Source organism: Hoplias malabaricus, chromosome 9, assembly GCF_029633855.1.
Source record: "Hoplias malabaricus isolate fHopMal1 chromosome 9, fHopMal1.hap1, whole genome shotgun sequence".
Taxonomy (NCBI): Eukaryota; Metazoa; Chordata; class Actinopteri; order Characiformes; family Erythrinidae; genus Hoplias; species Hoplias malabaricus.
In genome coordinates, this window is record NC_089808.1 from 21386441 (window position 1) to 21410894 (window position 24454).

Genomic DNA, 24454 nt, shown 5'->3' on the forward strand with positions numbered 1-24454 from the left:
GAATCAGAAATAAGCATTTAGACATCAGTATGATGATCTGTCACTGCAGCAAAGGGTGGTACCTCTCTAGCCATATAGGTTTGTTTTTTTTTGCACCCTGAAGTATAGACCTTGCAGGACTGTGCAGCACTGAACACATGTGATCTTAATCCAACATCATTTCCCGATCAGTTACAGCAGCAAAAGGATCAAAAATCTATGCATACCCTTAATTTATGTATGAGCAGTTGTGCACCACTATTTATTTTCATATATAGGAGGCATGGGACTTACTCTGGGCTGTTGCCTACAGCTATCAAGGATAAGGGTTCGTGCTGAAGATATTGTGAGCTATACCCAGCAATTCCCATCAGGAATGTGCCCAGTGAGAGCTGTGAGGTAAGTCAGACTCATTCAGTTCTCTTATATATCGATACTATTTTGCATTTTATTTTGAACAATCAAAGCCATCTGATAAACTTTTCACGAAACAATCTCTAATAACTGAATTATCGATTCACAGGTTTAAAACCAAAAAAGGAAACATGATTTGCTCGGATCCTCAAAGTAACTGGGCTAACAGGGTCATAAATCATATAAACCAAAGGAACACATCTACTCCTTTACCACTGATAACTTCAGATACCACAAGATCACAGACACTGACTCTCAGTGTACAGAAAGAAAACTTATCAACAGCTGATACGACTCCAGAATTAACATCTGTACGCTGGACAAAGCCCACTACAACTACACCTACATCAATGACAAGTGAACAGACAGTCGACACCGAACCCACAACCTCTACAGCACCAGAAGGTAATGAGGTAGGCTCAACAGCAGTGGACAAGTCATTGATGCCAGACGCTTCTGCTAACACACAAGGAGAAGATATGCCACCTTCAACAACAAATGAACAATCTCTAAAGAAGAACACCATATTTGGTACGGAGAAGGTGGCAGACACTTACTTTTGTATCAGTAATTCTCTCTAATTGAAGGACATTTGTTCCAAAAGGCATTGTAGATTTCTTTTAGTATATAACTATGTTATTAGGAGTAGGTTTCATTTAATGCATGTTCTACTGCAAACCTTTATGTAGAGTTAGAGTGATGTATAGTGTAGAAGCAAGTATGTGGTATTAATGTTATGGCTGACTGGTGTGTGTATAAGCCTAGTTTCTGCACTTATAATTGATTTAATCAGCTCCGCTGAACATACAGATGCACTTTGTAGTTCTACAATTACAGACTGTAGTCTTATCTGTTAATCATCCTTTATTAGCTCCTTTTCATTTTGTACTTCAATGGTCAGGACCACCACAGAGCAGGTATTATTTGTGAGGTGGATCATTTATTAAGTTTCAAAAAGCTTAGAAACTCCCACAGGTAACAAGCAATTAGCGACAAATTGTTTTTTTTTTATTTTTTATTATTATTATTGTTTTTGCAGTAAGGGTATATAAGCAAGGCACTGAACCCCCAAATGCTCCCCGGGCACTGGGAATGGCTGCCCGCTGCTCTGGGTGCAAGTTCACAGCCCCTAGTGCACTAGTGTGTGTGTGTGTGTGTGTGTGTGTTCACTTCCACTTCCTTATTTCCTTAAATACGGAAGACACCTTTCATTGTACAATGACAAATAATTGACCACACATTATTATTAAAAGTTAGATATTTCTATCATTACTTAATATGTACTTGGGACATGGCTAAGCCATTTATTTATGCTGAAAATGCCCTTTACTCTTCTTAATTTAAGGGATCCTTATTGTAAAATGGTATCTATAAATATGTTGTGATTTCTGAGAAAAGTGCTCCACCCCCAGTGTGTTTATGTGCAACATTTGAGCTTAGCACTGCTTCCTCTGTGAACCAAGCAGAGCTGAAATGGTTCTCTAAAGCTAAGACTTCTACAGCACAGTGCCCAGAAAACGCTGAAACAAGATGCGGCTCTGTCTGTTCACCTCGGTTCTCTTCACCCTGGACAGCATAATAGTAGGTGAGTTTCTAAAGTATATTTCAGCTCAGTTCAGCAGTGGCTGTTGTGGCCTAGCCTCAGTTTACTTTATGTCCGATATTGAGTATATGGTGGAGACCTGGTGGGTTACAGAGGGAGAATTATATTTCTAAATAAGGTGCACACATTGTGGACACATATGTTCATTTGTGCACTCAGGGTTTGTATTATCTCCACAGAAAGCATGAAACTAAAATAACATTTCACTCTGCTCTATGTCAGTTATGGCTAGGACGAAGTAAATCACCTTATAGTTGTTGTGTAGCAGTGGGGCGGCATTCTTTAGAGTTTTGGAGCTCTATCACCCATCTACTTTGGGATGAGTTGGAGTGGTGTTTGTGAATCAGAAATAAGCATTTAGACATCAGTATGATGATCTGTCACTGCAGCAAAGGGTGGTACCTCTCTAGCCATATATAGTTTTTTCTTTTGCACCCTGAAGTATAGGCCTTCCAGGACTGTGCAGCACTTAAACAGCATTTAAGGAGTGACGGAGCTTCCTCCATTACATTTGCTTGAGTTGGTGAGACACATGTGATCTTAATCCAACATCATTACCCATAGATGGGTAATGTTACAGCAGCAAAAGGATCAAAAATCTATGCATACCCTTAATTTTTGTATGAGCAGTTGTGCACCACTATTTCTTTTCATATATAGGAGGCATGGAACCTCCTCTGGACTGTTGCCTAAAGTTATCAAAGACAAGGGTTCGTGCTGAAGATATTGTGAGCTATACCCAGCAATTCCCATCAGGAATGTGCCCAGTGAGAGCTGTGAGGTAAGTCAGACTCATTCAGTTCTCTTATATATCGATACTATTTTGCATTTTATTTTGAACAATCAAAGCCATCTGATAAACTTTTCACGAAACAATCTCTAATAACTGAATTATCGATTCACAGGTTTAAAACCAAAAAAGGAAACATGATTTGCTCGGATCCTCATAGTAACTGGGCTAAATGGGTCAAAGAACATGTAAACCAAAGAAACTGAATAACTGTTAAACCCACAACCAGAGAGACATGGACCTCTCCAGACCTAACTACTGTAAACTGGACCAAGCCCACTACAGCTAAACCAACAACAGTGGCAAGGAAAGACGGTGGAAACCCACAACCTCCACAGCACCAGAAGCTAACGAGAATCAACAGCAGTGGACAAGGAAAAGACATATCAATTTTAACAAAGAATGAAGAATCTCTAAAGAAGAACACCATATTTTGTATGAAGAAGGTGCCAACGCCTACTTTTGTATCCGTAATTTTCTCTAACTGATCCACATGTGTTCGAAATCAGTATTAAATACAACAATTTTGTCTCTAAGTTAATTACCAGTGTACGGTTAAGTATTAGGATTTGACAAGTGAAGAAATGTCTTTCACTCATACGTGGTATTGAATGCAACTTTATTAAAGATTTATCAGTATTTTTAAGATGGTATAGATGACATGCTCACTTGTAACTTTATCATGCAAATGAAATATCATAATAGAGTTATAAATACATTATACCCATCATTTTATCAGTGTGTGATTGTGTGTGCATTTATGGTTCAGTATTTGGCAGTGTGTCCCCCTCCCCCAAAGTTTTAAACAAACCCGCACACTTTAGTTTGGTTAACCATGAGTGCACACTGGCACAAACAAATTCTGACATACATGCACATGCACTAGATGCATAAAAGTATGTGGCCGAATCCTCACCCAACATTCCAGCTGAAAGCTATAGCCTTCTGCATGCAGAATTAGCCTTTAAATCAAAACAAACCCCTTTGTATGGGTAGTATTGTCTATCCAACTACATACATTGTGCATGGTACACAGCAAAACATATCCGGGACTGACATATGCAGCAGGAAATAGAACAATATCCTCACCTCTTTTCATGTTTTTCAATGTTTGAATGTCTTTCTACTGTTTAACCACATTCAGAAGCCGTTTTGCTTCCGTGAGCAGAGAGCAAATGCCTAGCATACTGGGCAGAGACAGTTTGTTTTTTCTATTTACAGAAACTGGTGCTTTCTAAACAAATTAGACCCAATTCCAGCAAGTGTGTATGTGTGGTCATCATGAATATCACGTAAAGTAATACCTATAGGTCTAGATGAATTTTGAGACTTGAAATTAAATTAATGATGGACAGGACTCTCTCAATAAAGTTCACAGGCTTTTTAAAGCCATGAACTGGATTTAGGATTTAATCATAATTTTCCATGCTGTTATTATGTTTACACTTTGTGACTTTTTTTAAGTAATGTACTACTCCAGATTTTTTTGGAGTCAACCCCAACTCTTGATTCCTGCTGCTTGAGTCAATGGAATCGATTCCATTGATTTTAATACTTGACTTTAATCAACATAATACCACAGCTACACACTGAGCAAACGACCACCCTTAACATAGTTTACTCAGTTTTAACATTTCAGCACTCAGAGTGGCTTGGCCTGAAGCTGACTCCATCCTCCAGACATATCAGAGTGAAAGAGTTGACTCTTTGGAGTTCCCCATCATCACTTTCAGGTAGGAGAGCGAGACAAGCACACACGATTAGCACACAGTGCTTCGTAATGCTGAATTAGCATCTCTTTAGAAAATGTTCAACAAACCACACATCATTTTTCCTATTTGAAAAATGAAGTATCTGAAACATGATACTTTGCCAAAAGGAGTTAGCCATGATGCCAGAGCCTCTTGCTCTCAAACTGAATAATCCAACACAGTCCCATCTGGATCAGGAGAGGTTTCTTGAGTTCAGTCTACAGTGAAAACTGAGAGAGAATGCACCTGAGTTTGTTTGCTATGTTTCTGTTTGCTGTGCTTTTGTTGGTTGGCCCTTCAGCAGGTAAGTTTATGAAATAGCTTGGTTCATTAATGGACTGTAGTCAAATGTCAGTTTCCCTTTGGCTTAGGGGAAACTATAGTGAATGTAGTGATGATCCTGTGGGTTTTAGAGAAGGAAATCCCAATGCAACATGACTCATTTTATCAGTATATTTACAGGTTCTACATATGATAGATCCTCCCATACAGCAAGTGACCAAAGCATACCCCATTGTGTGCCCATTATGTGTATCAATGGCCAGTTTATTCAGTCACCCTAGAAAAGCTTGATATGAAATTAGATGCCATGGGGAAGCTGCACAAGAGCTGTAGGTTACCGTGACTCAGTACTAATTGTGGGCCAGAGGAATGTAAATTGAGTGATGAAGCTCCATGCAGTCTATTTGGATGAACTGGACCGGTGTTTCTGATCCAAAACTAATCATCCAACATCCATACTTGACCTGTTCTTGTGTCTGAACACCATCAGATTCTTACATCAATGTTCCAACATCTGGTCTATCCAGAAGAGTAGACACTGTTTCTGTTTCTTGTGCAATGTAACATCTGGTAAACATCCTATCTTTAACAGTTGTTTATTGTTTGCTGGCAAGACCATGCAACACCTTCTTCTGACTAGTAGACTGCAACATGTTGATGTTAAGCGCTTTACACGAATAGTTAATAAATAAGAGAGGAAAACATCTTGCATCAACTATGCAGAAATTCCACTTTGCACACGGTTAATTTATTCTCTATAGAAATCTGATGTTTAAGAGCCTAACATCACCATGCTCATTGCTAACCATGAGTTAGAAGGATATAACACAGTGAAATAGCTTTCTCTAGAGCGATGGAGCTCCATTAACCTTTGGGATTATGGGAGCATGAGTGGGGTTTCTAATTCAGTACTGATCATCCAACATCAGTACCTGATCTGTTATTGCAGCAAACCGCTTACTGATCGCTTTCATTTCAGAAATGTTGGAGAAGGTGGTGTGCACAAGCATTTCTGGCCATATAGTTCACATCTATGGATCAAAAATATTCTTCAGGCAGTGTGGCGTGTTGCCTAAGTATATCAAAGACAAAGATGTATTTCACCCAGACTGTGAGCTATGAGCAGCAGTTTCCATCAGGATTGTGCTGTTAGGTAAGTCTGACTCGTTCTTGGATACAGAATAAACTACATTTTATTAAACTGTTATTAAATTAAACTGATAAATTTTTCACAAAATGTATACTCTAATAATAGAAATACCACTCCACAGGTTTACACCAAAAAAAGGCACTGTGACCAAATGGTAACACCCAATCAAATCCCTGGAAAGTGGACCAAGCCCTCTATGACAACCCAAAATAAAGTTCAGGAATAAGAACAGAAATAACAGTTGAGCCACCACTAGCAGACTACTCTCATTGGAACAGTGAGGAAGAATTGCGAGGAAGACAACAGAATGCTACAGCAAACACAGACAATCACAAAACCCAGAACCTTGAAAATACCATGGACTGTGAGAAACCTACAAAAAAAGAAGAAGACTGGGCTGAGGAAAGTCCAAAAAAGGATTGTCAAAGAGAGGCTTGATACAAATAATTAGATCTAAATTTACATGTGTAAAGAACCATTGCAGCTTCACACAGCAGTACCGCAATTGACTTAGCATTTTAGTGTTGTGATAACATGTGTCTTCACAACAAAAATGGAAGATAGTATCACAGACAGCTAGTAAATATTCTATGTTTACATATTGTTCAGTCTGAAAATGAAAAGTATATTGGTGGTAGGTGTCAATTTTCATTTTCGTTTTTAAGTTGTCACTGAAAGCGAATTCAGGGCTGGAAATGGAATCTTAAAATGTCACTTTGTCTTTTATTTACCCTTTTTTTTATTATTCCCCATCTGTAGCATATTGTAACTGAAATAAAGAATTAAATACATGCTGCAGTATCATTTTAAGTTTCACAGTTATTATGCAGGTCATGAGGAATAAGACAAGCCAAAGTGAAGTTTGGGTTTTTTCCCCCCAGGTGCTTTTTTCATTTTAAATATGACAATTAAATTCCAGCATGGTACTGAAAATGTAATGACAAAACCTTTTTTTGATTTGAATTTTATTTTGTCAGCGATGATGCATCCTTAGGTGAAAAATGTAATTGAATTTATTTCATTTCATTTTTAAATTTGACATTATATTTGTGCATGTGTGGAAAAGAAAGGTAAAACAGTATTTGCAGTTTAATTTTATAGTTTTCATTTCAGTTTCAGTTTTAAATGGATTTGCCTCCCACACTTAGTGTAGACATGACCATGATTACAAAAATTATGGGAGTCCACTAAGAAAATTGCATCACTCTTTGTGGTAGCAGCATTGTAGGAATCAACTCCATTTCATTTTAACCAATGCTTGAGTAAATTAGTCCTCTGTTCTAACACAGAGAGCACCCGAGTCATAGATAAGCAGTCGGGATTAAATTGTATTAAACATGTTTTACCCTTCTTTTTAAAGAAAATACATTATATGAATTTTTAAATGATGCCAATTAATGGTCTGTTCCAGTTCAAGAACCCTAACCCTAAAACACAAACAGGGACGGAGTCAACTCCAAACATTTCAACTCCTTGGCAAAAGGCTGACACTTTGGGAATCTGGAAGTCAACTCCTCATTACTAGCCTGTGTGCGGTGAGTAACATCATGCTACCCAACCTTTCAGGTGGAGGGCAGAGTTTAATATTCGTTCTGGCTTTTAGCTCTGTAACTTTCTGTGGTTAAAGTTATTTTTATAGTCTGTTTATAATTTGTGTAACCCTACTGTGGTTCTTTTGCTTATATACATGGTCATAGCAGAATATTATCACCATTCTCTCAGTTTTACTGTCAATACAGGAGCGCTTTGTAGCTCTAAAAATTCAGGCTTTAGTCCATCGGATGTTCTGCAGAATTTGTTTGTCTCCTTTAAACCTGTTTTTCAATGGTCAGGACCACCACAGAGCAGGTATGATTTGGGTGGTGGATCTTTCTCAACACTGCAGTGATATTGACATGGAGGTTGACAATTGTCATTTTATTCAACAAAAAATGATCTAAAAATGCAATATTAATGCCCTCCATTCACAATCACTAACATCAAATGCCATTTAAATGCACTACTAGATACCTGCGTTGGATTGTGCATCACTTTAGAAGTTTAACTTTTGTGCCTGAGGGTTATATTCCAAAACTAATCATCTGACATCATGACCTGAGCACACTGGTGTTTTTTATATCTAAATTCACCCGCTTCCTCACAATCATGTTGCTATATCTAGTGTAAAACCCTGTGAAAATGAAACCAGTTACTGTAGAAAAATACAGACCTGGGCTCTCGCCCACTCTGGTTCACATTAACAATTGATTTCACTAATGGAAGGGGCTCTCAGATATAATGTTAGTTTGTATCAGATGTTAGTAAATGCTATTTTCAGCATATGTAATGTATAAATATATTTATAAGTGCAAATTGATTTGCTTGATAATGTCTCTTTCCATGACATAAAGATTTAATGTGATTGATCTAGAGCTTATGATGCCTTATACTGCATTATCCTGTCTGCTGTATTCTTTCACTTTCAGTTTCTTCTTCTCAACTCCAGCAGGAGCTTTTTCAACCACCACAACATTTAGCAAAGGAGTTTTGTTTTCTTGCTTTGACCATAGAGCCGATTTATTTTTATTATTTTTAAAAGATCTACCTACACTCCATTTCCTAATTCCTCTCATGTCCTTTTCACTCCTTTCATTTCCATCCCAATCTCTCCTCTTTATTTCCAATCTTTATTCCCCTCGGTTTGACATACTACCCCCCTTCTGTCCTGTCCAATATCCTGACCCCTCCCATTGTTCAGATGTATTTCTTTCCACACCGGACCCTTCACTTTTCATACAGTGCTACTGAACATCTTCTGCAATGATAAGGTAATTCATCTTATGATATTTTGTAGGTTGATATGAATGTAACATTTATCGTGACACTATCTGACAAAATTATTGTATTGATTGTTTGGATTTGAAGATAGATTGGTTATGCATTATTGTGTTATACAGTTATTTGCATTAATGACAGTACTCCTGTAATGAGCACTCCATTAAGACAATAGTACATTAGTACTAATACTGTCTAACACAGACTTCTGCATTTATTAGTGACATAATTTGAGAGGTCTGATGGTGTGACCCCAACGCCTCCCCCCAAAAAATGGACTTGGTCTTGAAAAATGATCTTGAAATATCTATGATAGTAGTGATAACTAACATTATTTTACTATATATACTTATATCATTATATATTCTTAATATATTCTTATTCTTTAATGACTGTATGGCAAGTCACATTATTTTTTACATTATGTTACACATAAAATAATAATTTAGTAATTATTACCATTATTAGTAAATTATCAACTGTGACATGGCTAAACCATTTCTTGATACTTTATGCTGTCTTAGATATTGTCATGTTCTGTCTTTTATTCTTGTGCTCTTGTGTTCTTTCTGTTCCACGTGATAACGTGTTTATGTTTTGGTCCCTGTCACCACCCTTCATCTTGTTGTCTGCTTGTTTTACAAGTTCACATAAATATAAGCCCTGTGTATTTGTGTTTTTGGTGTTTGTTATTGTGATGACAAAATGTATTAATTTGCAACCAAAAGAAAACTATACAAGAACTAAAGAATTATAATAATAATTTTATTATAACATTAAAACATGACAAGATGTTTTCACTTTGCTTAAAGGAACACTGTGTAATATTTTGACCTTAAAATTACAGATTTATCATCATTGTGTTGCTCTGACCTGTAATGGGGGAACAGAGCCTCCTTCCTTTGTTACTTCAGGCTCAGCACTATGTAATTTTTGGATGAGGGTAGAAAACCATCCTTCCCTTCAGCACTGATTTCAGTACTTTGCTGTAATAATGAATTGCACTAGGGGGAGTCCTCAGCACTCACATCTTACCTAGTGTTATTTCTCATTTGAAAACAGAAAACCACAAAGAAGAAAAAAACAGGAAAATGCTCTGTCTTCTTGCTGTTGTCAGGACAATGATGCTTATAGAAATTATTCCTTGAGAGTTGGCTCATATCAGCTGTTGGCCAATGATCCATAGAGTTCAGTCTCTGTTTGCAGTGCGCTTTATTTTTGAAATATTGAAGTTAAATATATATAAAATGTGTTTCAACATAAAAAGTGGCCATATTTGTTCCGTTATTTATTTATTTTTTTAATGTAACATTGTTAATATTTGTTAGTATCAATAGTAAATATTAATTTTAAATAAATGAATGGATTAAAACTAGACAAAAACTAACAATAATCAAAGACTATTATGAGACTAAAACAAATACATATTTTGGTCAAAATACTAAGAATAAAACAAAAATGAACAAACTCTCTTTTTAAATCCTCATTGTGATTAAACTCTGTATATTCTTGCACCAGTTCTGTGCTTATTCTCTGGAGTCTAGCCCAAGTTCGGTGTGCTGTTTTTTCATGATTTTTAATTTTACTCCTTTATGACTTTCCTTGGTTTTAAATATAACCCCCTTCACACTTGCAACCCAAGCCCTCGCCTCAGTGTACAACATCGCAGCATTCATTAATTAATAAGTTTGAGTGTTAATACAATGTTCCACCTCCAGCATATCAAATTAATTCAGGTCATTGACCAGCAATTGTGTTCTGTACATTAATGATCCCTGTTGCGATAAAGCCAACAATACGTCTGACACACCCACCCATTTTACTAAGGGTCTGCACGGTTTCAGTGCAACATGCAATTTTAGTTCGACTTCCTCTATGTTCTCTGTGGTTATTTGAAAGTGAGCAGAGTGTAAAAATAGCACATGTGAAATGTGAAAGTACGTGGTATAGCATAGTGTGGTTAGACTGGATTATCATCAGTAATACCTTTCTTTGCAGTTGTCCAAGTTAAGGTTTTTCAAACAACGCCCATTTTGTCCACTGCGTTATACTGGGACCCAGGCAACCAAAACTCTGAACATTTACTAGATAATAAAATGAAATGTAACAGATGTTGGCCTGTTTGTTCCTTGACACCATTATTAACCATATTCAGAGTTAAAGTGAATTGGTGACTCAGAAATGTCCATAAGTGTGAGTGAATGTGTGTTCCCCTGTGAAGGACTAGTGACCTCCAGAGTGAGTTTCTTGCACCCAATGATTCCGGGTAGGCTCCTGACACACCGCGACCCTGAACTGGCTAAGCGGTTACTGACAATGTAGGAATGAAGGACTCTTCTTTATAACAAGCATAAAACATCACTAGTAGCAGGCTGATGCCTTGGTAGCTAACTATTCAATTTCCACTTCCAGTTTATCAATTAACCAAACAATTTTACTCTAGTGCCTGACATTACTGCGAAATTCAAGTCGGAACTGGAGGCTTTAAAAAACACTGCAGAATAAGAAGCTGATTTCAGATACATATCACTTAGAAGTGGGGGATACTATGGATTGTTGAACACTTCTGCAGAGGTATAAAACCTTAAATTTACTTTAGGTTCAGCAGCACTCCTCCAATATTACTGCAGAAAGGTGCACAGCTATTGGGAATGAAACTCTGCTCTTTTTTATGTGTGTTCTGATGACATATCAGACCCTTGACATGTTATTCCCTTTCACAGGGGCAGATTTTAACTGCTACATCCTGTAACTCAGTTCCCAGTGTGACACTGGAAAACAATGGTAGGGGTAAATATAAGAAATGTGATTCACATTTACAGTTACAGCTGCAGCAGCTGGGCTAACTAGAGAGTCTGGCTTTACATAACATAAAGCCTACAACAATGATGCTTTCGTATACTTGTTAATTTTGGTTTCATGTGCCTATTAAAATGTATTTATTTAATCATTATTGTTTTTCTTTGCAACAGTTTCTAGGAATTACCCAACTAAATGTGAATTGACAACTACTTTGGTAGGCATGATTTTACGTTCGAGTGCAAGGTTACTGGACGACAAACAAGTTTTCAAAGACGCCCAAGGTAGAGTTTTTTGAAAAAGCCATTTGCAGAGTTGTTATGTGGACGAGGGGAACAGAGCTTTTCGGACGTCACACAGTGTCCGTGTTTCTGGCTGAAAAAGTAGCTCCTCATTCACTTATAGAGCAAATTACATAAGTCATAAACTACAGTGTACACAGGCAGATATAACTAGATTTCAGATTCCTACATATAAATAAATATAGATTCTGCATTAGAAATATATAATGCACTGTTAAAATCTAGATTCAGTCATTTAATGACTTATGTAGTGCACTACAGAGGTAGTATGGAGTGGTTTGGGATTAAAACTTTGTGTTTCTCTCATGCTTTGTGGTGTTTTGCTGGAGGCACTAAGGTCCCATTCTGGGGTATTTTCAGAGACTGTGGAAATGGAGGAAAATGTCAGTTTTTACACACATCTGGATTCATAGTGGACAGGGCCTAAGAAAGCACATCAGCGAAGTTAGGTCTTGGATGTTAAGTTCTAGATCACACAAACCACTTCAACTCATTCCAAACATACTGAGAGGAGCACAAATGCTCTTCTAGCCAACATTTGGCACTGGGCATGTTTAGCTTGCACATAAACATACTTCCTGTGTGATTGTTTGCTAAGGCTGTTTCTATGGTGCTTCCTGGTGTTTGGCCACTTGCCAAAACCAATGCTAAACTCTCAGCCTACTGAGCATTAGAGGTTGTCTTACTGCCACTAAATAGTTGGTTTTCTGGCTGCTGACCGAGGGAGCCTGCCTGTGGCTAGTGGGCACTAACACTGCTGCTTATGTCGACTGATGAAGCCCACTCCCAGCTAATGATGTTAACAGATTAGCCTGCTGACTAGTGGAATCCACCTTGTCGCAGCTAATTTAGTAGCTGCCTGCCAGCTTTCTCCATTCTGTTGACTGGAAGTGCTGACCTAAGGATCTGGTTTCCAGCAAGTCAATAATGAAGCTAATACTGTTGGTGCTGACAGTGATTATAAATGTGGGAGCCTATTATGATCATGTGTATTTGTGCATCTGGTTGGCTACCTTTCCTTATTACTTCTGACTATGCTGTTCCTTTGTCTGTGTGGTTGTTTTTGTTGGTCTTTTTTTCTTTTTAATTTCTTTATTGTAAAGTGACATTGGGTACTAGAAATATGCTATATAGATCCATCCATCCATCCATTATCCACCGCTTATCTGGGTCCTTAGCCACTACTTCCAGCTCCTCTGGGGGTATACCGAGGTGTTCCCAGGCCAGTCGAGACATGTAATCTCTCCAGCATGTTCTGGGTCTTCCCCGGGGTCTCATCCCCATTGAACATGCCTGGTACACCTCACCAGGAAAATGTCCAGGAGGCATCCGGACCAGATTCCCGAACCAGCTCAACTGGCTCTTCTCGACATAGAGAAGCAGCGGTTCCACACCGAGTCTCTCCCGGATGTCCGAACTCCTAACCCTGTCTCTAAGTGAGAGTCCAGACACCCTGCAGAGAAAACCCATTTCAGCCGCTTGTGCCGCGATCTCGTTCTTTTGGTCACTACCCAAAGCTCGTGCCCATAGGTGAGGGTTAGGACGTAGATTGAACGGTAAATCAAGAGCTTTGCTTTTCTGCTCAGCTCTCTCTTCACCACAACGGACTGGTACAGAGCCCACATTACTGCTGACGCGGCACCGATCCGCTTGTCAATGTCCTGCTCCATCTTTCCGACACTCGTGAATGTGAAAAGGGTGAATAAACCTCTCTCACTGGCTCACAGCCCCATGAGCCTGGACATATGCTCGTGAGAGATGAATCACTATGAAACACACACACATTGACACATTGACATATATAAATGTCAATTTGTTTAATAATATCTGGGTAAGTGCCTGCTAAAACTCACATTATTCCTCACAGGGTGCGTTGGTCTCGTGGTCGCTTCAGTTTTCGCCATGCTATATGAATCGGGGTTTTCATTAACATCAGGTGTCCGTTCAGCGTGTGGCCATTTGTTTTCATAATGCAGTTTTCTGTATGTTGATAGGTGGACATGTGGCTAGTGAGGTACCCACTACCACACGCTCCATTTAAACGATGGTAACATGTTTTAAAATACCGCTGTTAAAACTTGCACCCGCACTGATGCCGCTGTTTCCCACTTCCACATCCATTATTAGGAACCGGGTTGGAACACGCGCGTTGCTCTTAATGGCCCTTTATTGGAGGTTCTGGGGTGGAAGATGTCTGTTTTAGAAGGAGGGGTGTAATTTATTTCTAACATGACGTTAGTATTTACATTGTGCATGTTTTAATTTCTGAGTTCAATAATATGAATAATGTGTTTGGGTGCTTGGTGTTATTTTAAAGGGATGAAAAGTGATTTTTGTTTCTTTAGGAACTGCATGTTCCTGGTTTACTGTACCTTCATGGATGGTATATCCCAGGTAGTGTTAATGAGGGGAAGGTTTTTAAGCAAGGGGTGTGAGGAGGAAAGTTGAGTTGGAGCGGGCCAGCTTGTGGAGAGGCTGCACCCAAGCGCAAGAAATGTGTTTTCTTTTGATGTTTTTTTTTTTCCTTTTTTCTCTTTGTTTTGGTAATCTCACCCAATAAAACAAAAAGATAAACTTACTCTGCAGTGACTGTACCTCTGCTAGTTATTGATACACCCAACATCTTCACAGTGAACAAGAACCAGAGGTATTTAAACTCCTCCACTTGAGGCAGGATCTCACTTCCAACCTGGAGAGAGCACTCCACCCTTTTCCGACTGAGAACCATGGACTTGGACTTGGAGGTGCTGATCCTCATCCTTACCACTTCACACTCGGCTGTAAACTGGTCCAGCAAGAGTTGGAGGTCCTGGCTCGATGAGGCCAACAAGACCACATCATCTGCAAAAAGCAGACATGGAATCCTGAGACCACCAAACCGGACACCTTCTGCCACTTGGCTACGCCGAGAAATTCTGTCCACATAAATTATGAACAGAACCGGTCCAATGGAAATCAGTCGGACTTACTGCCAGCCATACAATCCAGACTCTTGCTCTGTTTATTACAGGGACTGGATGGCTTGTAGCAAAGAGCCCAGTTCCTCATACTCCCAGAGCACCCCCCACAGAATATCCTGAGGGACACGGTCGAATGCCTTCTCCAGATCCACAAAACACATGTAGACTGGTTGAGCAAACTCCCACGCACCCTCCAGGATCCTAGTGATTGTAAAGAGCTGGTCCTGTGTTCTACGACCAGGGCAGAATCCGCATTGTTCCTCCTGGATCTGAGGTTCAACTATCAGTTGGACTTTCTTCTCCGTGCCACCACATAGACCTTACCGGGGAGGCTGTGGAGTGTGATCCCCCTATAGTTGGAACGCACCCTCTTATCCCCCTTCTTAAACAGGGGAACCACCACCCCAGTCTGCCAGTCCAGAGGTACTGCCCCCAATGTCCACACTATGTTGCAAAGATGTGTCAGCTAGGACAGCCCCACAACACCCAGAGCCTTGCGGAACCCAGGAAGTTTTCCTACTACCTCAGCCACCTCAGCCCCAGTGATAGACGAGCCCTCCCCGGGATCTCGAAACTCTACTTCCTCTGTGGGTTCAGATCAGGGGCTGTGTGCCTTTTCCAGTGCATAAGCACAAACTATGGTCAGAGCCCTTTCCCCAACCCAAAGGCGCAGGGAAATTACCCTCTCATCCACTGGGGTAAACCCCAACGTACAGGACAAGACAACAAACTGATTAGCCTCAAGGGGGCACTTCAGCAAGGAGCAATGGCTCATATGCTAAATTCTCTGCTGCCTCTGGGGAAGATTCTGAAGAAGTGCATTCCTCCACACAAGTTGCAAATACATTTCTAACCGTCAGAGCAGGGAAATCATAGAGGTCTATGTGGAGCTTTAACAGTTTATAGCTCTGTATTTGAACATTTCCACCCAATATGTACAATAGCAAGGCATGTCTATGCATTTACCCCCCTTGTTGTTTTTAGTATTATTAGTAGTAGCAGTATACAGATTCTTGAGAATTTGGATAAAACAGGCTTTAATTTTGAAAATAAAAAGTTTGATAAATTACCAGCTCTGAAGGTATATCATTATAAACTATATAATGTTCAGCAATGTACCAGTGTAACCTCCTCATTTTGTATCTTTTTTCATAAAATACAAATTTTTCCAGTTATTACTTTGTTTTTGTCAACTCTGTCACATGATATGCATGAGTTATTCACATTAGCCATCTAGTTCTCTCTCTGTTACTAGCCACTTCAGATGTCTTCTTAAAACGTGTACATTTATGTCATAATCTAATCTTCTATTTTTATACAAAAGAGGCTGTGTTGTGGTTGTGACAATAGCAGTGTCCAAAAATATGAACAAGTTTAAGAGAAAATAGCAAACTTACGGGAGCTTGAGTGACTTGAGCTGAAGGTGTGACCTTGTAGTTGCCAGATTTTATTGATTTTTATACATATCTGATGAATATGTGGGACACATTTTGAGCAACCACAAAATAATAGTAAATGTTGTTCAAAAATCACTGTTTGTAGTTTGTATTTAAGATATTATTCAATTCAATTATTACTTTTTGTTTTTTAAATAAAGCTGAAATGATTATCTCCTATCCGAGGACAACTGATTTTGTAGGCAGTAGGCCAGCATATAATCATTAAATTACTAAAAATTAAAAATAAATCTATAAAATAAATTTAAATATTTGCAAAGGACACCTTGATTAAAACCTTGATTCTTTTTATTCATGAAAATGTTATTAAATTCCAACAGAATTTGCCCTTTTCTTAGTGGGACATGTTTTCTTAGTGGGGCTGAGTTGTAGTAGTAGCAGTAGTATGTGGAGATATGAGTGCACCTTACATTAGCTAAATTGCCTAATTGTATTACCTATTAGAAACATGAATAGTCAAGAGCTATTGGGCATGGTATTGCTATTGGACTACCTTAGGATGTACCATAATATTAAAGTTATATGAAAGTGTTTATATCTACAGTTTATTCCCCCCTGATTTCTCAAGCCTGTTCACTAGTGAAGCACTACAAATGTACCGTTGTTCACCCATCCTTTGCATTTTATTGTGATCATGCTATGAGTTTATTCATCATCTTAACAAGACCACTATGAATCAAGTTCCATCCTGATTTGTGTTGGTTTTCTCTGAGGTTACAGCTCATGTGGGAGGTGGGGTGGTGGGGGGCTTCTATTCACTTAGGGTGGAATGAACTGTTCAGACTGTGGGTGTTAACTGTTGAGCCCAAAACTTCAGTTGGACTTTCCATTAGCAAGCAGCAACTTGTCATTTTTGATGCAGCCTGCTCATTCATATAGCTTTCGGAAAATATGTTATCGACTTGTACTGAAAGCTACAGAGCCTCTAAAGATTTAAGGAAAATTTTAAAATGTGTTGCCAAAAATTTAAAATCCATTCCCTCGATTTAAATATCGCCCGTGTTTGATTTATTATTTACACATTATGATCACGTATTTTAGACTTAAACCTTGATTTTAAAGTAACGGTGTGAAGGCATACAAATGCATAATCTGGAACCCTAAGGGACTCCATGCATTTTTAGCAGAAGTTTCACACATCGTAATTTATTGTGGACATAATGATGCAGCCAAAATCACATCACTTAATTTTTAACCCACGCAGACACAGAGAGAACACACCACACAGACAGTCACCTGGAACAGGGCTCAAACTCACAACCTCCAGGTCCCTGGAGCTGTGTGACTGCGCCACTACCTGCTGCGCCACCGTGCCGCCACATACTGGATTAATACATTTTTATTTGTAGTTATCTGATGATAACTCTTCAGATAAGCCTCTTGCATAGGTGTATGATTACAGAAGGTATTTTCTTTGCAGCAAAACCTAGTTTACAAATAAAGGTTCTATGTTTTAACTCTTGATTTTTGCTCTTTACAAAAAAAACAACAGGTGGCACACAAGAAGCAGCTGCCACTCTCTTTTCATAAGTCAGTTTCAAAACAGACATAGTAAACATGCAATGTATGTGCAATAGATGGTGCTATATTAATCACTATATCTACTTGCATAAAGCCCCCTCCCCATGGCAGTAGCTGTATTATTTCAGAAGGAAATTATTGCTTTTGTAAAGCATGTTGAACTGCAGGAAACTGAGCCAAATTTTTTCATTTTTTATATTTTTTTATATGTAAACGTCAAAATGAAATGCTTCAGTTAATCTTTTCACTTCTATCTTGTAGGCTTTGTACTAATGTCACAGATTTCCTAAAAAACCACACATTTTTAAAATGTGTTGAATTGAACAGCCAAAACCTAAAGTGTGTTTTATTTATTTATTTATTTTAATCTGCGTTCAAGATAAAACTAAATAAAGTAGTTCCAGTCCTCCTGTGTACTGTATAATATGCCCTGATAGTTTAGGTTGCTGCCATGATATTTATCGGTGTATTTAGAAACTGAGGGTAAGGAGTTTAATTTAAAATGTGAGAAAAAATGTATTAAATAGAGGGAACTGGTTATTAAACTGAGGGAAATATCTCTAGATATTTTTTCAACCTAAGACTACAGCGATATCAGTCCACTGGAATAAAAAGGCTGGCACACCACTGACTGTAGACCCCTGCTGGTCCACCATCGGACCACTCAGATTACTGTCCTGTACAGAATATAACTTGTTTTTAATCTCCTCAAACAGATTTTACATTCACAGAGACTTTTATTCTTGAAAACAAACTAATACCAATATTACTAACAAATATTGACTGACACTGTGCTGGAATAAAATTATTTACTAATCTTATTTATAAAGAATAACAAAAGAACCTAATAAAGGAAAAGAAAGTAAACTGAATTGTGAATGGAAACGTGCTAAACTGTGGCATTTTGTCTAAAATTTTGTTTAATCACCAGTGCTCAACCTAGAAAACGCTGTGTAAAACACTAGTTGACCTCCAACTTTGCCCTCAGTGGGCCAACAGTGGTCTGCCATCTTCTTGCTAGCAGGGTTTAGGGGCTCCATAGGAAACATAGTCTAATGGATATGAGTTTTGAGATGGTAAGGATTAAGCTAATGATATCCCAGATGTGTAACACGATACAGAAAGTGCCATGTTTTTGAGTCCTTAGTGGCATTACTGGGATAATTAACACTGGAGATATCTAGAAGGGAAAGTGCTCTCCAGGCTGTTTACTAAATCTTGATTTTTCCAGCTAGGCACTAAGTTCATATGTAAATTGGGTTGAACCATATTACTTGTCATTCTTTTTAAGCTGAAAATGATCATAGTTATCATTGTTTTTCTTTTGTGTCTATTTCCTTTTCTCTCTTAGGGCTTCTTGGCTGCAACACATCCTCCCAGACGCATATCACAAAGCTGTCTTGTCTCTGGGGACCTATGGACAAACGAAAAGAGAATTTTTTTGAGATCTGAAGCAAAACTTGAGCTTGATTTTCTGTAGCTTTTACCGTAATCAGAAATATCACAGAATTGCTGTTTTGACTGAAACCACATGGACATTTGATATGAATATGCTATCATATGATATATCTATCAGTAGTCAAGCTGTGCCTCGTGGCCATAACAAGATCAGTTTGTATTCTGCACCATGGTTCACGACAAGACAAAGGAGAGGTGTGAGAGTCTGGTTTGCACATATCTTCCACTGAACACTCATCTTTTCCTGTCCCTGACTGAGGTGTAAGTGGGCCTGACTGACAAAGAGGGGTGGGGGATCGGGGGCTGGTGGGTTTGTGGGCTTAGAGACCTCCCCTTTGCTAAGACTTTTTGGCTAAGCCTTTGCGTCTACGGCACAGATCTGCTTAACACCAAGACGTGATGGGGCCTAATCAGCTCATCACGTTTCTGTTCGCTATGCACTCGCTCTCTGAATCAACGGCAGGTGAGTGTTAAAGTCTTTACAATTCAACTCCATTTAACAGTGAACGCTGTGGTCTTGCCTCAGCTTCCTTTGCTCTTTGTGAAATGTAGAATATGCGGTGATGGAGTGGGGAGTTTCAGAGTGTGCTTTTATGTGTCAATACCCTGATCTGTGTTATGTCCGTAAAGGCTACCATTAACACTTTTACACATTTTATGTTCAAATATTTCATTAGTAAATGTGGCTGTTTTAAGGTTCACCAATTAAAAACACAGATATAGAATTTTGAAAAGACAAAATGTATAATCTTCGTAGAAAGCTGTCGTAAATGAGCCTATGCCCAATGTCAAGATTCAGCTAGAGGAGGATAAACTCCCTCAACATTGGGCTGTGAAGTGATGAAGCTACATCCATTAAATTTGGCTTGAGTTGGTGTGGTGCATGTGATCCAGGACTGATCAAAAATTGGTACCTAACCGGTTAGAGCAGCAAAGGGTGGCAACCTTTGCATATGCTTAAATTTTGGATGAACAGGTGTCCACAACCATTTTATTTCATATATTTTATATCAGTGTAATAAACAATCATTTTTTTGGTCCTCTCAGGTATGGGACCTCCTGTGGATTGTTGCCTAAAAATATCAAAGACAAGGGTTCGTGCTGAAGATATTGTGAACTATACCCAGCAATTCCCATCAGGACTGTGCCCAGTGAGAGCTGTGAGGTAAGTCAGACTCATTCAGTTCTTGTGTATATCGATACTATTTTGATTTTTATTCAAAGCCAACTCTAATAACTGAATCATCAATTCACAGGTTTAAAACCAAAAAAGGAAACGTGATTTGCTCTGATCCTCATAGTAACTGGGCTAAATGGGTCAAAGAACATGTAAACCAAAGAGACAGAACAACTGTTAAAACCACAACCAGAAAGACATGGACATCTCCAGGAGGCTTAACCACTGTAAACCAGGCAATGCCCTTAGTGACGTCTGCACCTGGACCTTTGACAACTTCAGATACGACAACATCACCAACAATGACCCTCAATGTACCAAAAGAAAGCACATCAACAACTTACATGATGTCAAAATTAACAACTCCTAACTGGACTAAGACCTCAGTGTCCTCTACTCCGGTACCCTTGACAAGTTCATCTTCTGCAACAACATCAGCACTGACCCAGAGAATAAAGGCTGAAGAAAGAGGAACGAAGAAAGAAACCCCTTCAACACTTTACACCTTGCCACAGTGGACAACAAATTCAGTGACCACACAGCGGGGACCAATTACTTCACTAACGTCTACACGTCCACCGACGCAAAGTGAATCTAGCACATCTGCCACAACAAGTATTCACACCTCTGTCACCTCAGAACCAACACAGGAATCTCCACACACCGTGGAGCCACCGGACTGGAAAAAGACGACAAGTCAGGTGACTTTAACAGATGCTTCATCATCAGTGACGAGGAGGATCATTAAATCAACTGTAATCACAGGAATCAAGAAACACAATCCTGGCAGTGGTCCGAAACTGCCATGGACAATACATCGACTGAAGAAGAAGAAAAAGACTGGGCTGAGAAAAGCACAAAGGAAGTTAAGAGGCTAGATGAATGTGCTTGTTTTTTAGTTCTAATTTATTTAAGATTATGGACTATTCTCTCTCTATCTTGTTTTTTAATTATTATTTTTTATTTAAGGATCTAGAGGCTATGTAAGTTATAATTAAAGAAGTCAGGGCTCTTTTTTGGGTGCCAGAGACCATTGTTATGGCTGTAGACATGCACAAGCAAAACTTCGTGAGGTTACCTTGTATCATTTCCCCTTTCTGAGCTGTGCATTCTTGGGATATACACACTGGCACTTTTGATGCATGATTAGCTTGAGATCAGTCCATTTTGGACTTTAGAAACTTGTATATTACCTACATCTGTTTATGTGAGTGGCAGATTCTCATTGAAGGTTCCCAGCCAATACTTGGAATGTATTATGAGGACCTTCCACATAACAAAGTGCATATACAGGTCAAAAGAAACAAGTAGTGTGTTTTAAGCTTTCAAATGTCACTGCCAGGTTTCTATAACCTAAAATAATGTGTGGAACCTGACTTGAATCCTGCTACATACACTGCCTGAAATTAAGTTTCCATAGAGGTCCAGTTACAGCATAAATGTATCTTCAAAGAAACAAAGATGGTCTTAACATCCATTTGTGTGGGTTTACGCTTTGGTTAATGTGAAAGTGCACATTTATAGTGTATATATAGTTTCCTAACTCAAGGTAAATCACTGGAATGGAGCATGCTTCAGTTGTTCTTTAGTTCTAACTAAGGGTACTGAAGATGATCAACCCATTGATAAGGGGTGGGGGAGAGAAGGGTGCAGCTCCAGTGATGGGAAGGTTATGACAACTATGTGAGGAGTACTACCTTAGTGACAGTGTTATCTGAATGTAGCAGGGTTCAAGTTGTCTACCTGACCCTAGGGCTGGAAAATAATTCAGTATCAATATCCATCACAATACAAAATGTTTCAGTAACATTTTTATGATTTTTGAAACCATTTCCAGTATTTCAGTTTACACAGTTTACAGCATCTGCCACTGACTGAAGTAAGTTACAGGGCACTGACACCAGCTTATTGCACTCAGTTTTAAAGATAGTTTAAAAATAATATTTAAAAAGTCAAGAGGTTTATGTTTCACGGTGATTTCATGTTTCTAGTTTTTTTCTAGGCGTCTAGTTATTTTTTTCGGTGACTATATATTTTTCGTATTAATGTCTGAATTATACCGTGCCGATGGAAGATTTATTATATATATTATATATATTGTGGTCATATTGCCCAGCCCATCTCTCACTAATCCAACTCCAGTAGTCTAAAATGAATAGACCGCTAAGTAATATTTGGAATATTTTAGGGCCCTTTAGGACTGATTTGAGAAGCAGTGTTCTGTATAATAATTAAAAAATTGTTTGAATGAATGTATGCACATATATGTTGAATATACTGAGATGTTTTACTCTCTGATATGTTGGTACAGTTTGTGTTCCGCGTTATACCCACTACTTTATATAATATTAATATACATTCTATATTATTGTTAATTAAAGCTATTATTAACTGTGTTTTAATTGAATTTGTGAACTTTACATGAGAGAGATAGAACAGGGACATAGAAGATACATTTATGAAATGCTTTATTACAAGTCATTTTAGATCATTTCTATTGATTACATTATCTAAATTAGTTCTTTTAAACATGAGTTTTGTCCTGACAACGATGTATATATTGCAACTGTTTTTCCAGCTCTGTGTGTTTTAGAAACTACTACTCTTCATTTCCACCTTTTATTGTCTTCTGATTGAATCAGTTTTCAGTGTCCTATGTGTCATGGTATCTTTTATACTGGTTAAGTGACCTTTGGCCAACACTCATCATGCTGTGGTGGAAAGTGTGGTTTACACGGCCTGCTCTGAAGTTCCTGCAGTGACAGGTAGTCACCACATGGGGTCAGACTCACCAAACCAAAGTCTGCTTTTCACTCCCAATTTGTGTCTCAACTTGAGATTTTCCCATTAGGACTGGGATAAAACTCAAGCGTTAAAATGAGATGTATTTTATTAAATGCAGTTTGGATTAGTTGTGTAGCACCGTTTTATGATCAACACTGGCTATTTAATTTTTGCTGTAACATAGGTTGACCCCCTTAATGAGTAAATGGAACAAAAACTCTGGCTGGAAAAACCCCCTAAGTATACAAGACAGAAACAATGTGTGGAACCAAGACTCATAAGAAGAGATTTTCCATTTTCGAATTATGGTTCTTTCCTCATGCTTTTATATATATTTGCCTTTAAATGAAAGGTACAGTGAAGAATTAAATATACATGATTTTACACTTAACTCATGTTAATCAGTCTAGACAAATTTTGAGTCTGGATTTGACTTCTTTAATTTAGACCCTAATGTTGCAGCTAATGTTGCTAACAAAATATAGAACCCAATAGTCACCCAAATAGCACAAATTGAACATTGCATTTCTAGAGTAAAAGTGCTGATTTAAATCAATTTAGTGAGAATGGTCATCATAAGGACAGATAAATCTGATCTGAGAGAAAATAGAGAGTCCTCTATTTTCACAACTGGTGGCTGAGCTAAATGAACATGGCTGTGAAGTTTGTTTCACTTTCACAATTCACAGTCCCACCGCCTCCTAAAACACATCCAGCAGTCAGAGAGACATTTATTAAGACCTGGATACAACTTAGGAGATGTCTGGGTGAGTTTTTTTTTTTTATTTACAAAATTGTGCTATGTGGGTGCCTGGGTTCTAGCCTTTGTTAGCAACATTAGCCTCACAGCTTTTGTTCTTAACTAATGAAGGACTCCATACGTGGATTGACTGCATCTAGGGTGAGTGCAAAATCATGTACATTTTATCTTCTACCTGACTGTCCAAAGTTTCAAAACACTGCTACACTCCTCCCTAGCACAAGGAAAAGAGAAAAAGGTAAACTGTTACATCAGTCCTATCTTCTTTACATTTGCTCCCTGCAACATGTAGAATAGGTTTGAAAGTTTTACTTTCTGTATTTAAGGTGCTATATGGCCTGGCCCCACAGGGCATGTGTGACACTATCAGTCTTCACACCCCTAGCAGGCCTCTCTGATATTCTGATAAATTGCTATTCACTGTCCAGTGCTCTTGTCTCCAAAACAAAGATG

At 38.5% G+C, this 24454-nt stretch overlaps 1 protein-coding gene across 1 annotated transcript; it reads left to right on the plus strand.

Annotated features, from left to right (window-relative positions):
* The first annotated feature begins 1848 nt into the window (after window positions 1-1848).
* Window positions 1849-24454, plus strand: xcl32a.1 (chemokine (C motif) ligand 32a, duplicate 1). The gene is made up of 10 exons (XM_066680239.1): window positions 1849-1978; window positions 2657-2777; window positions 2902-2974; window positions 4467-4519; window positions 13195-13320; window positions 14516-14690; window positions 15086-15542; window positions 19666-19743; window positions 20328-20445; window positions 20537-24454. Exons 1-10 carry the CDS (start codon window positions 1924-1926, stop codon window positions 21333-21335), a joined length of 2055 nt encoding a protein of 684 aa, XP_066536336.1. The 5' UTR covers window positions 1849-1923; the 3' UTR covers window positions 21336-24454.

Coding starts and splice junctions, on each gene's coding strand:
- xcl32a.1 (XM_066680239.1), top strand. CDS start 1,924: ATGCGGCTCTGTCTGTTCACCTCGGTTCTCTTCACCCTGGACAGCATA. Junction 1,979..2,656: donor CCTGGACAGCATAATAGTAG/GTGAGTTTCTAA, acceptor TTTCATATATAG/GAGGCATGGAACCTCCTCTG. Junction 15,543..19,665: donor TTACCCTCTCATCCACTGGG/GTAAACCCCAAC, acceptor ACAGATCTGCTT/AACACCAAGACGTGATGGGG.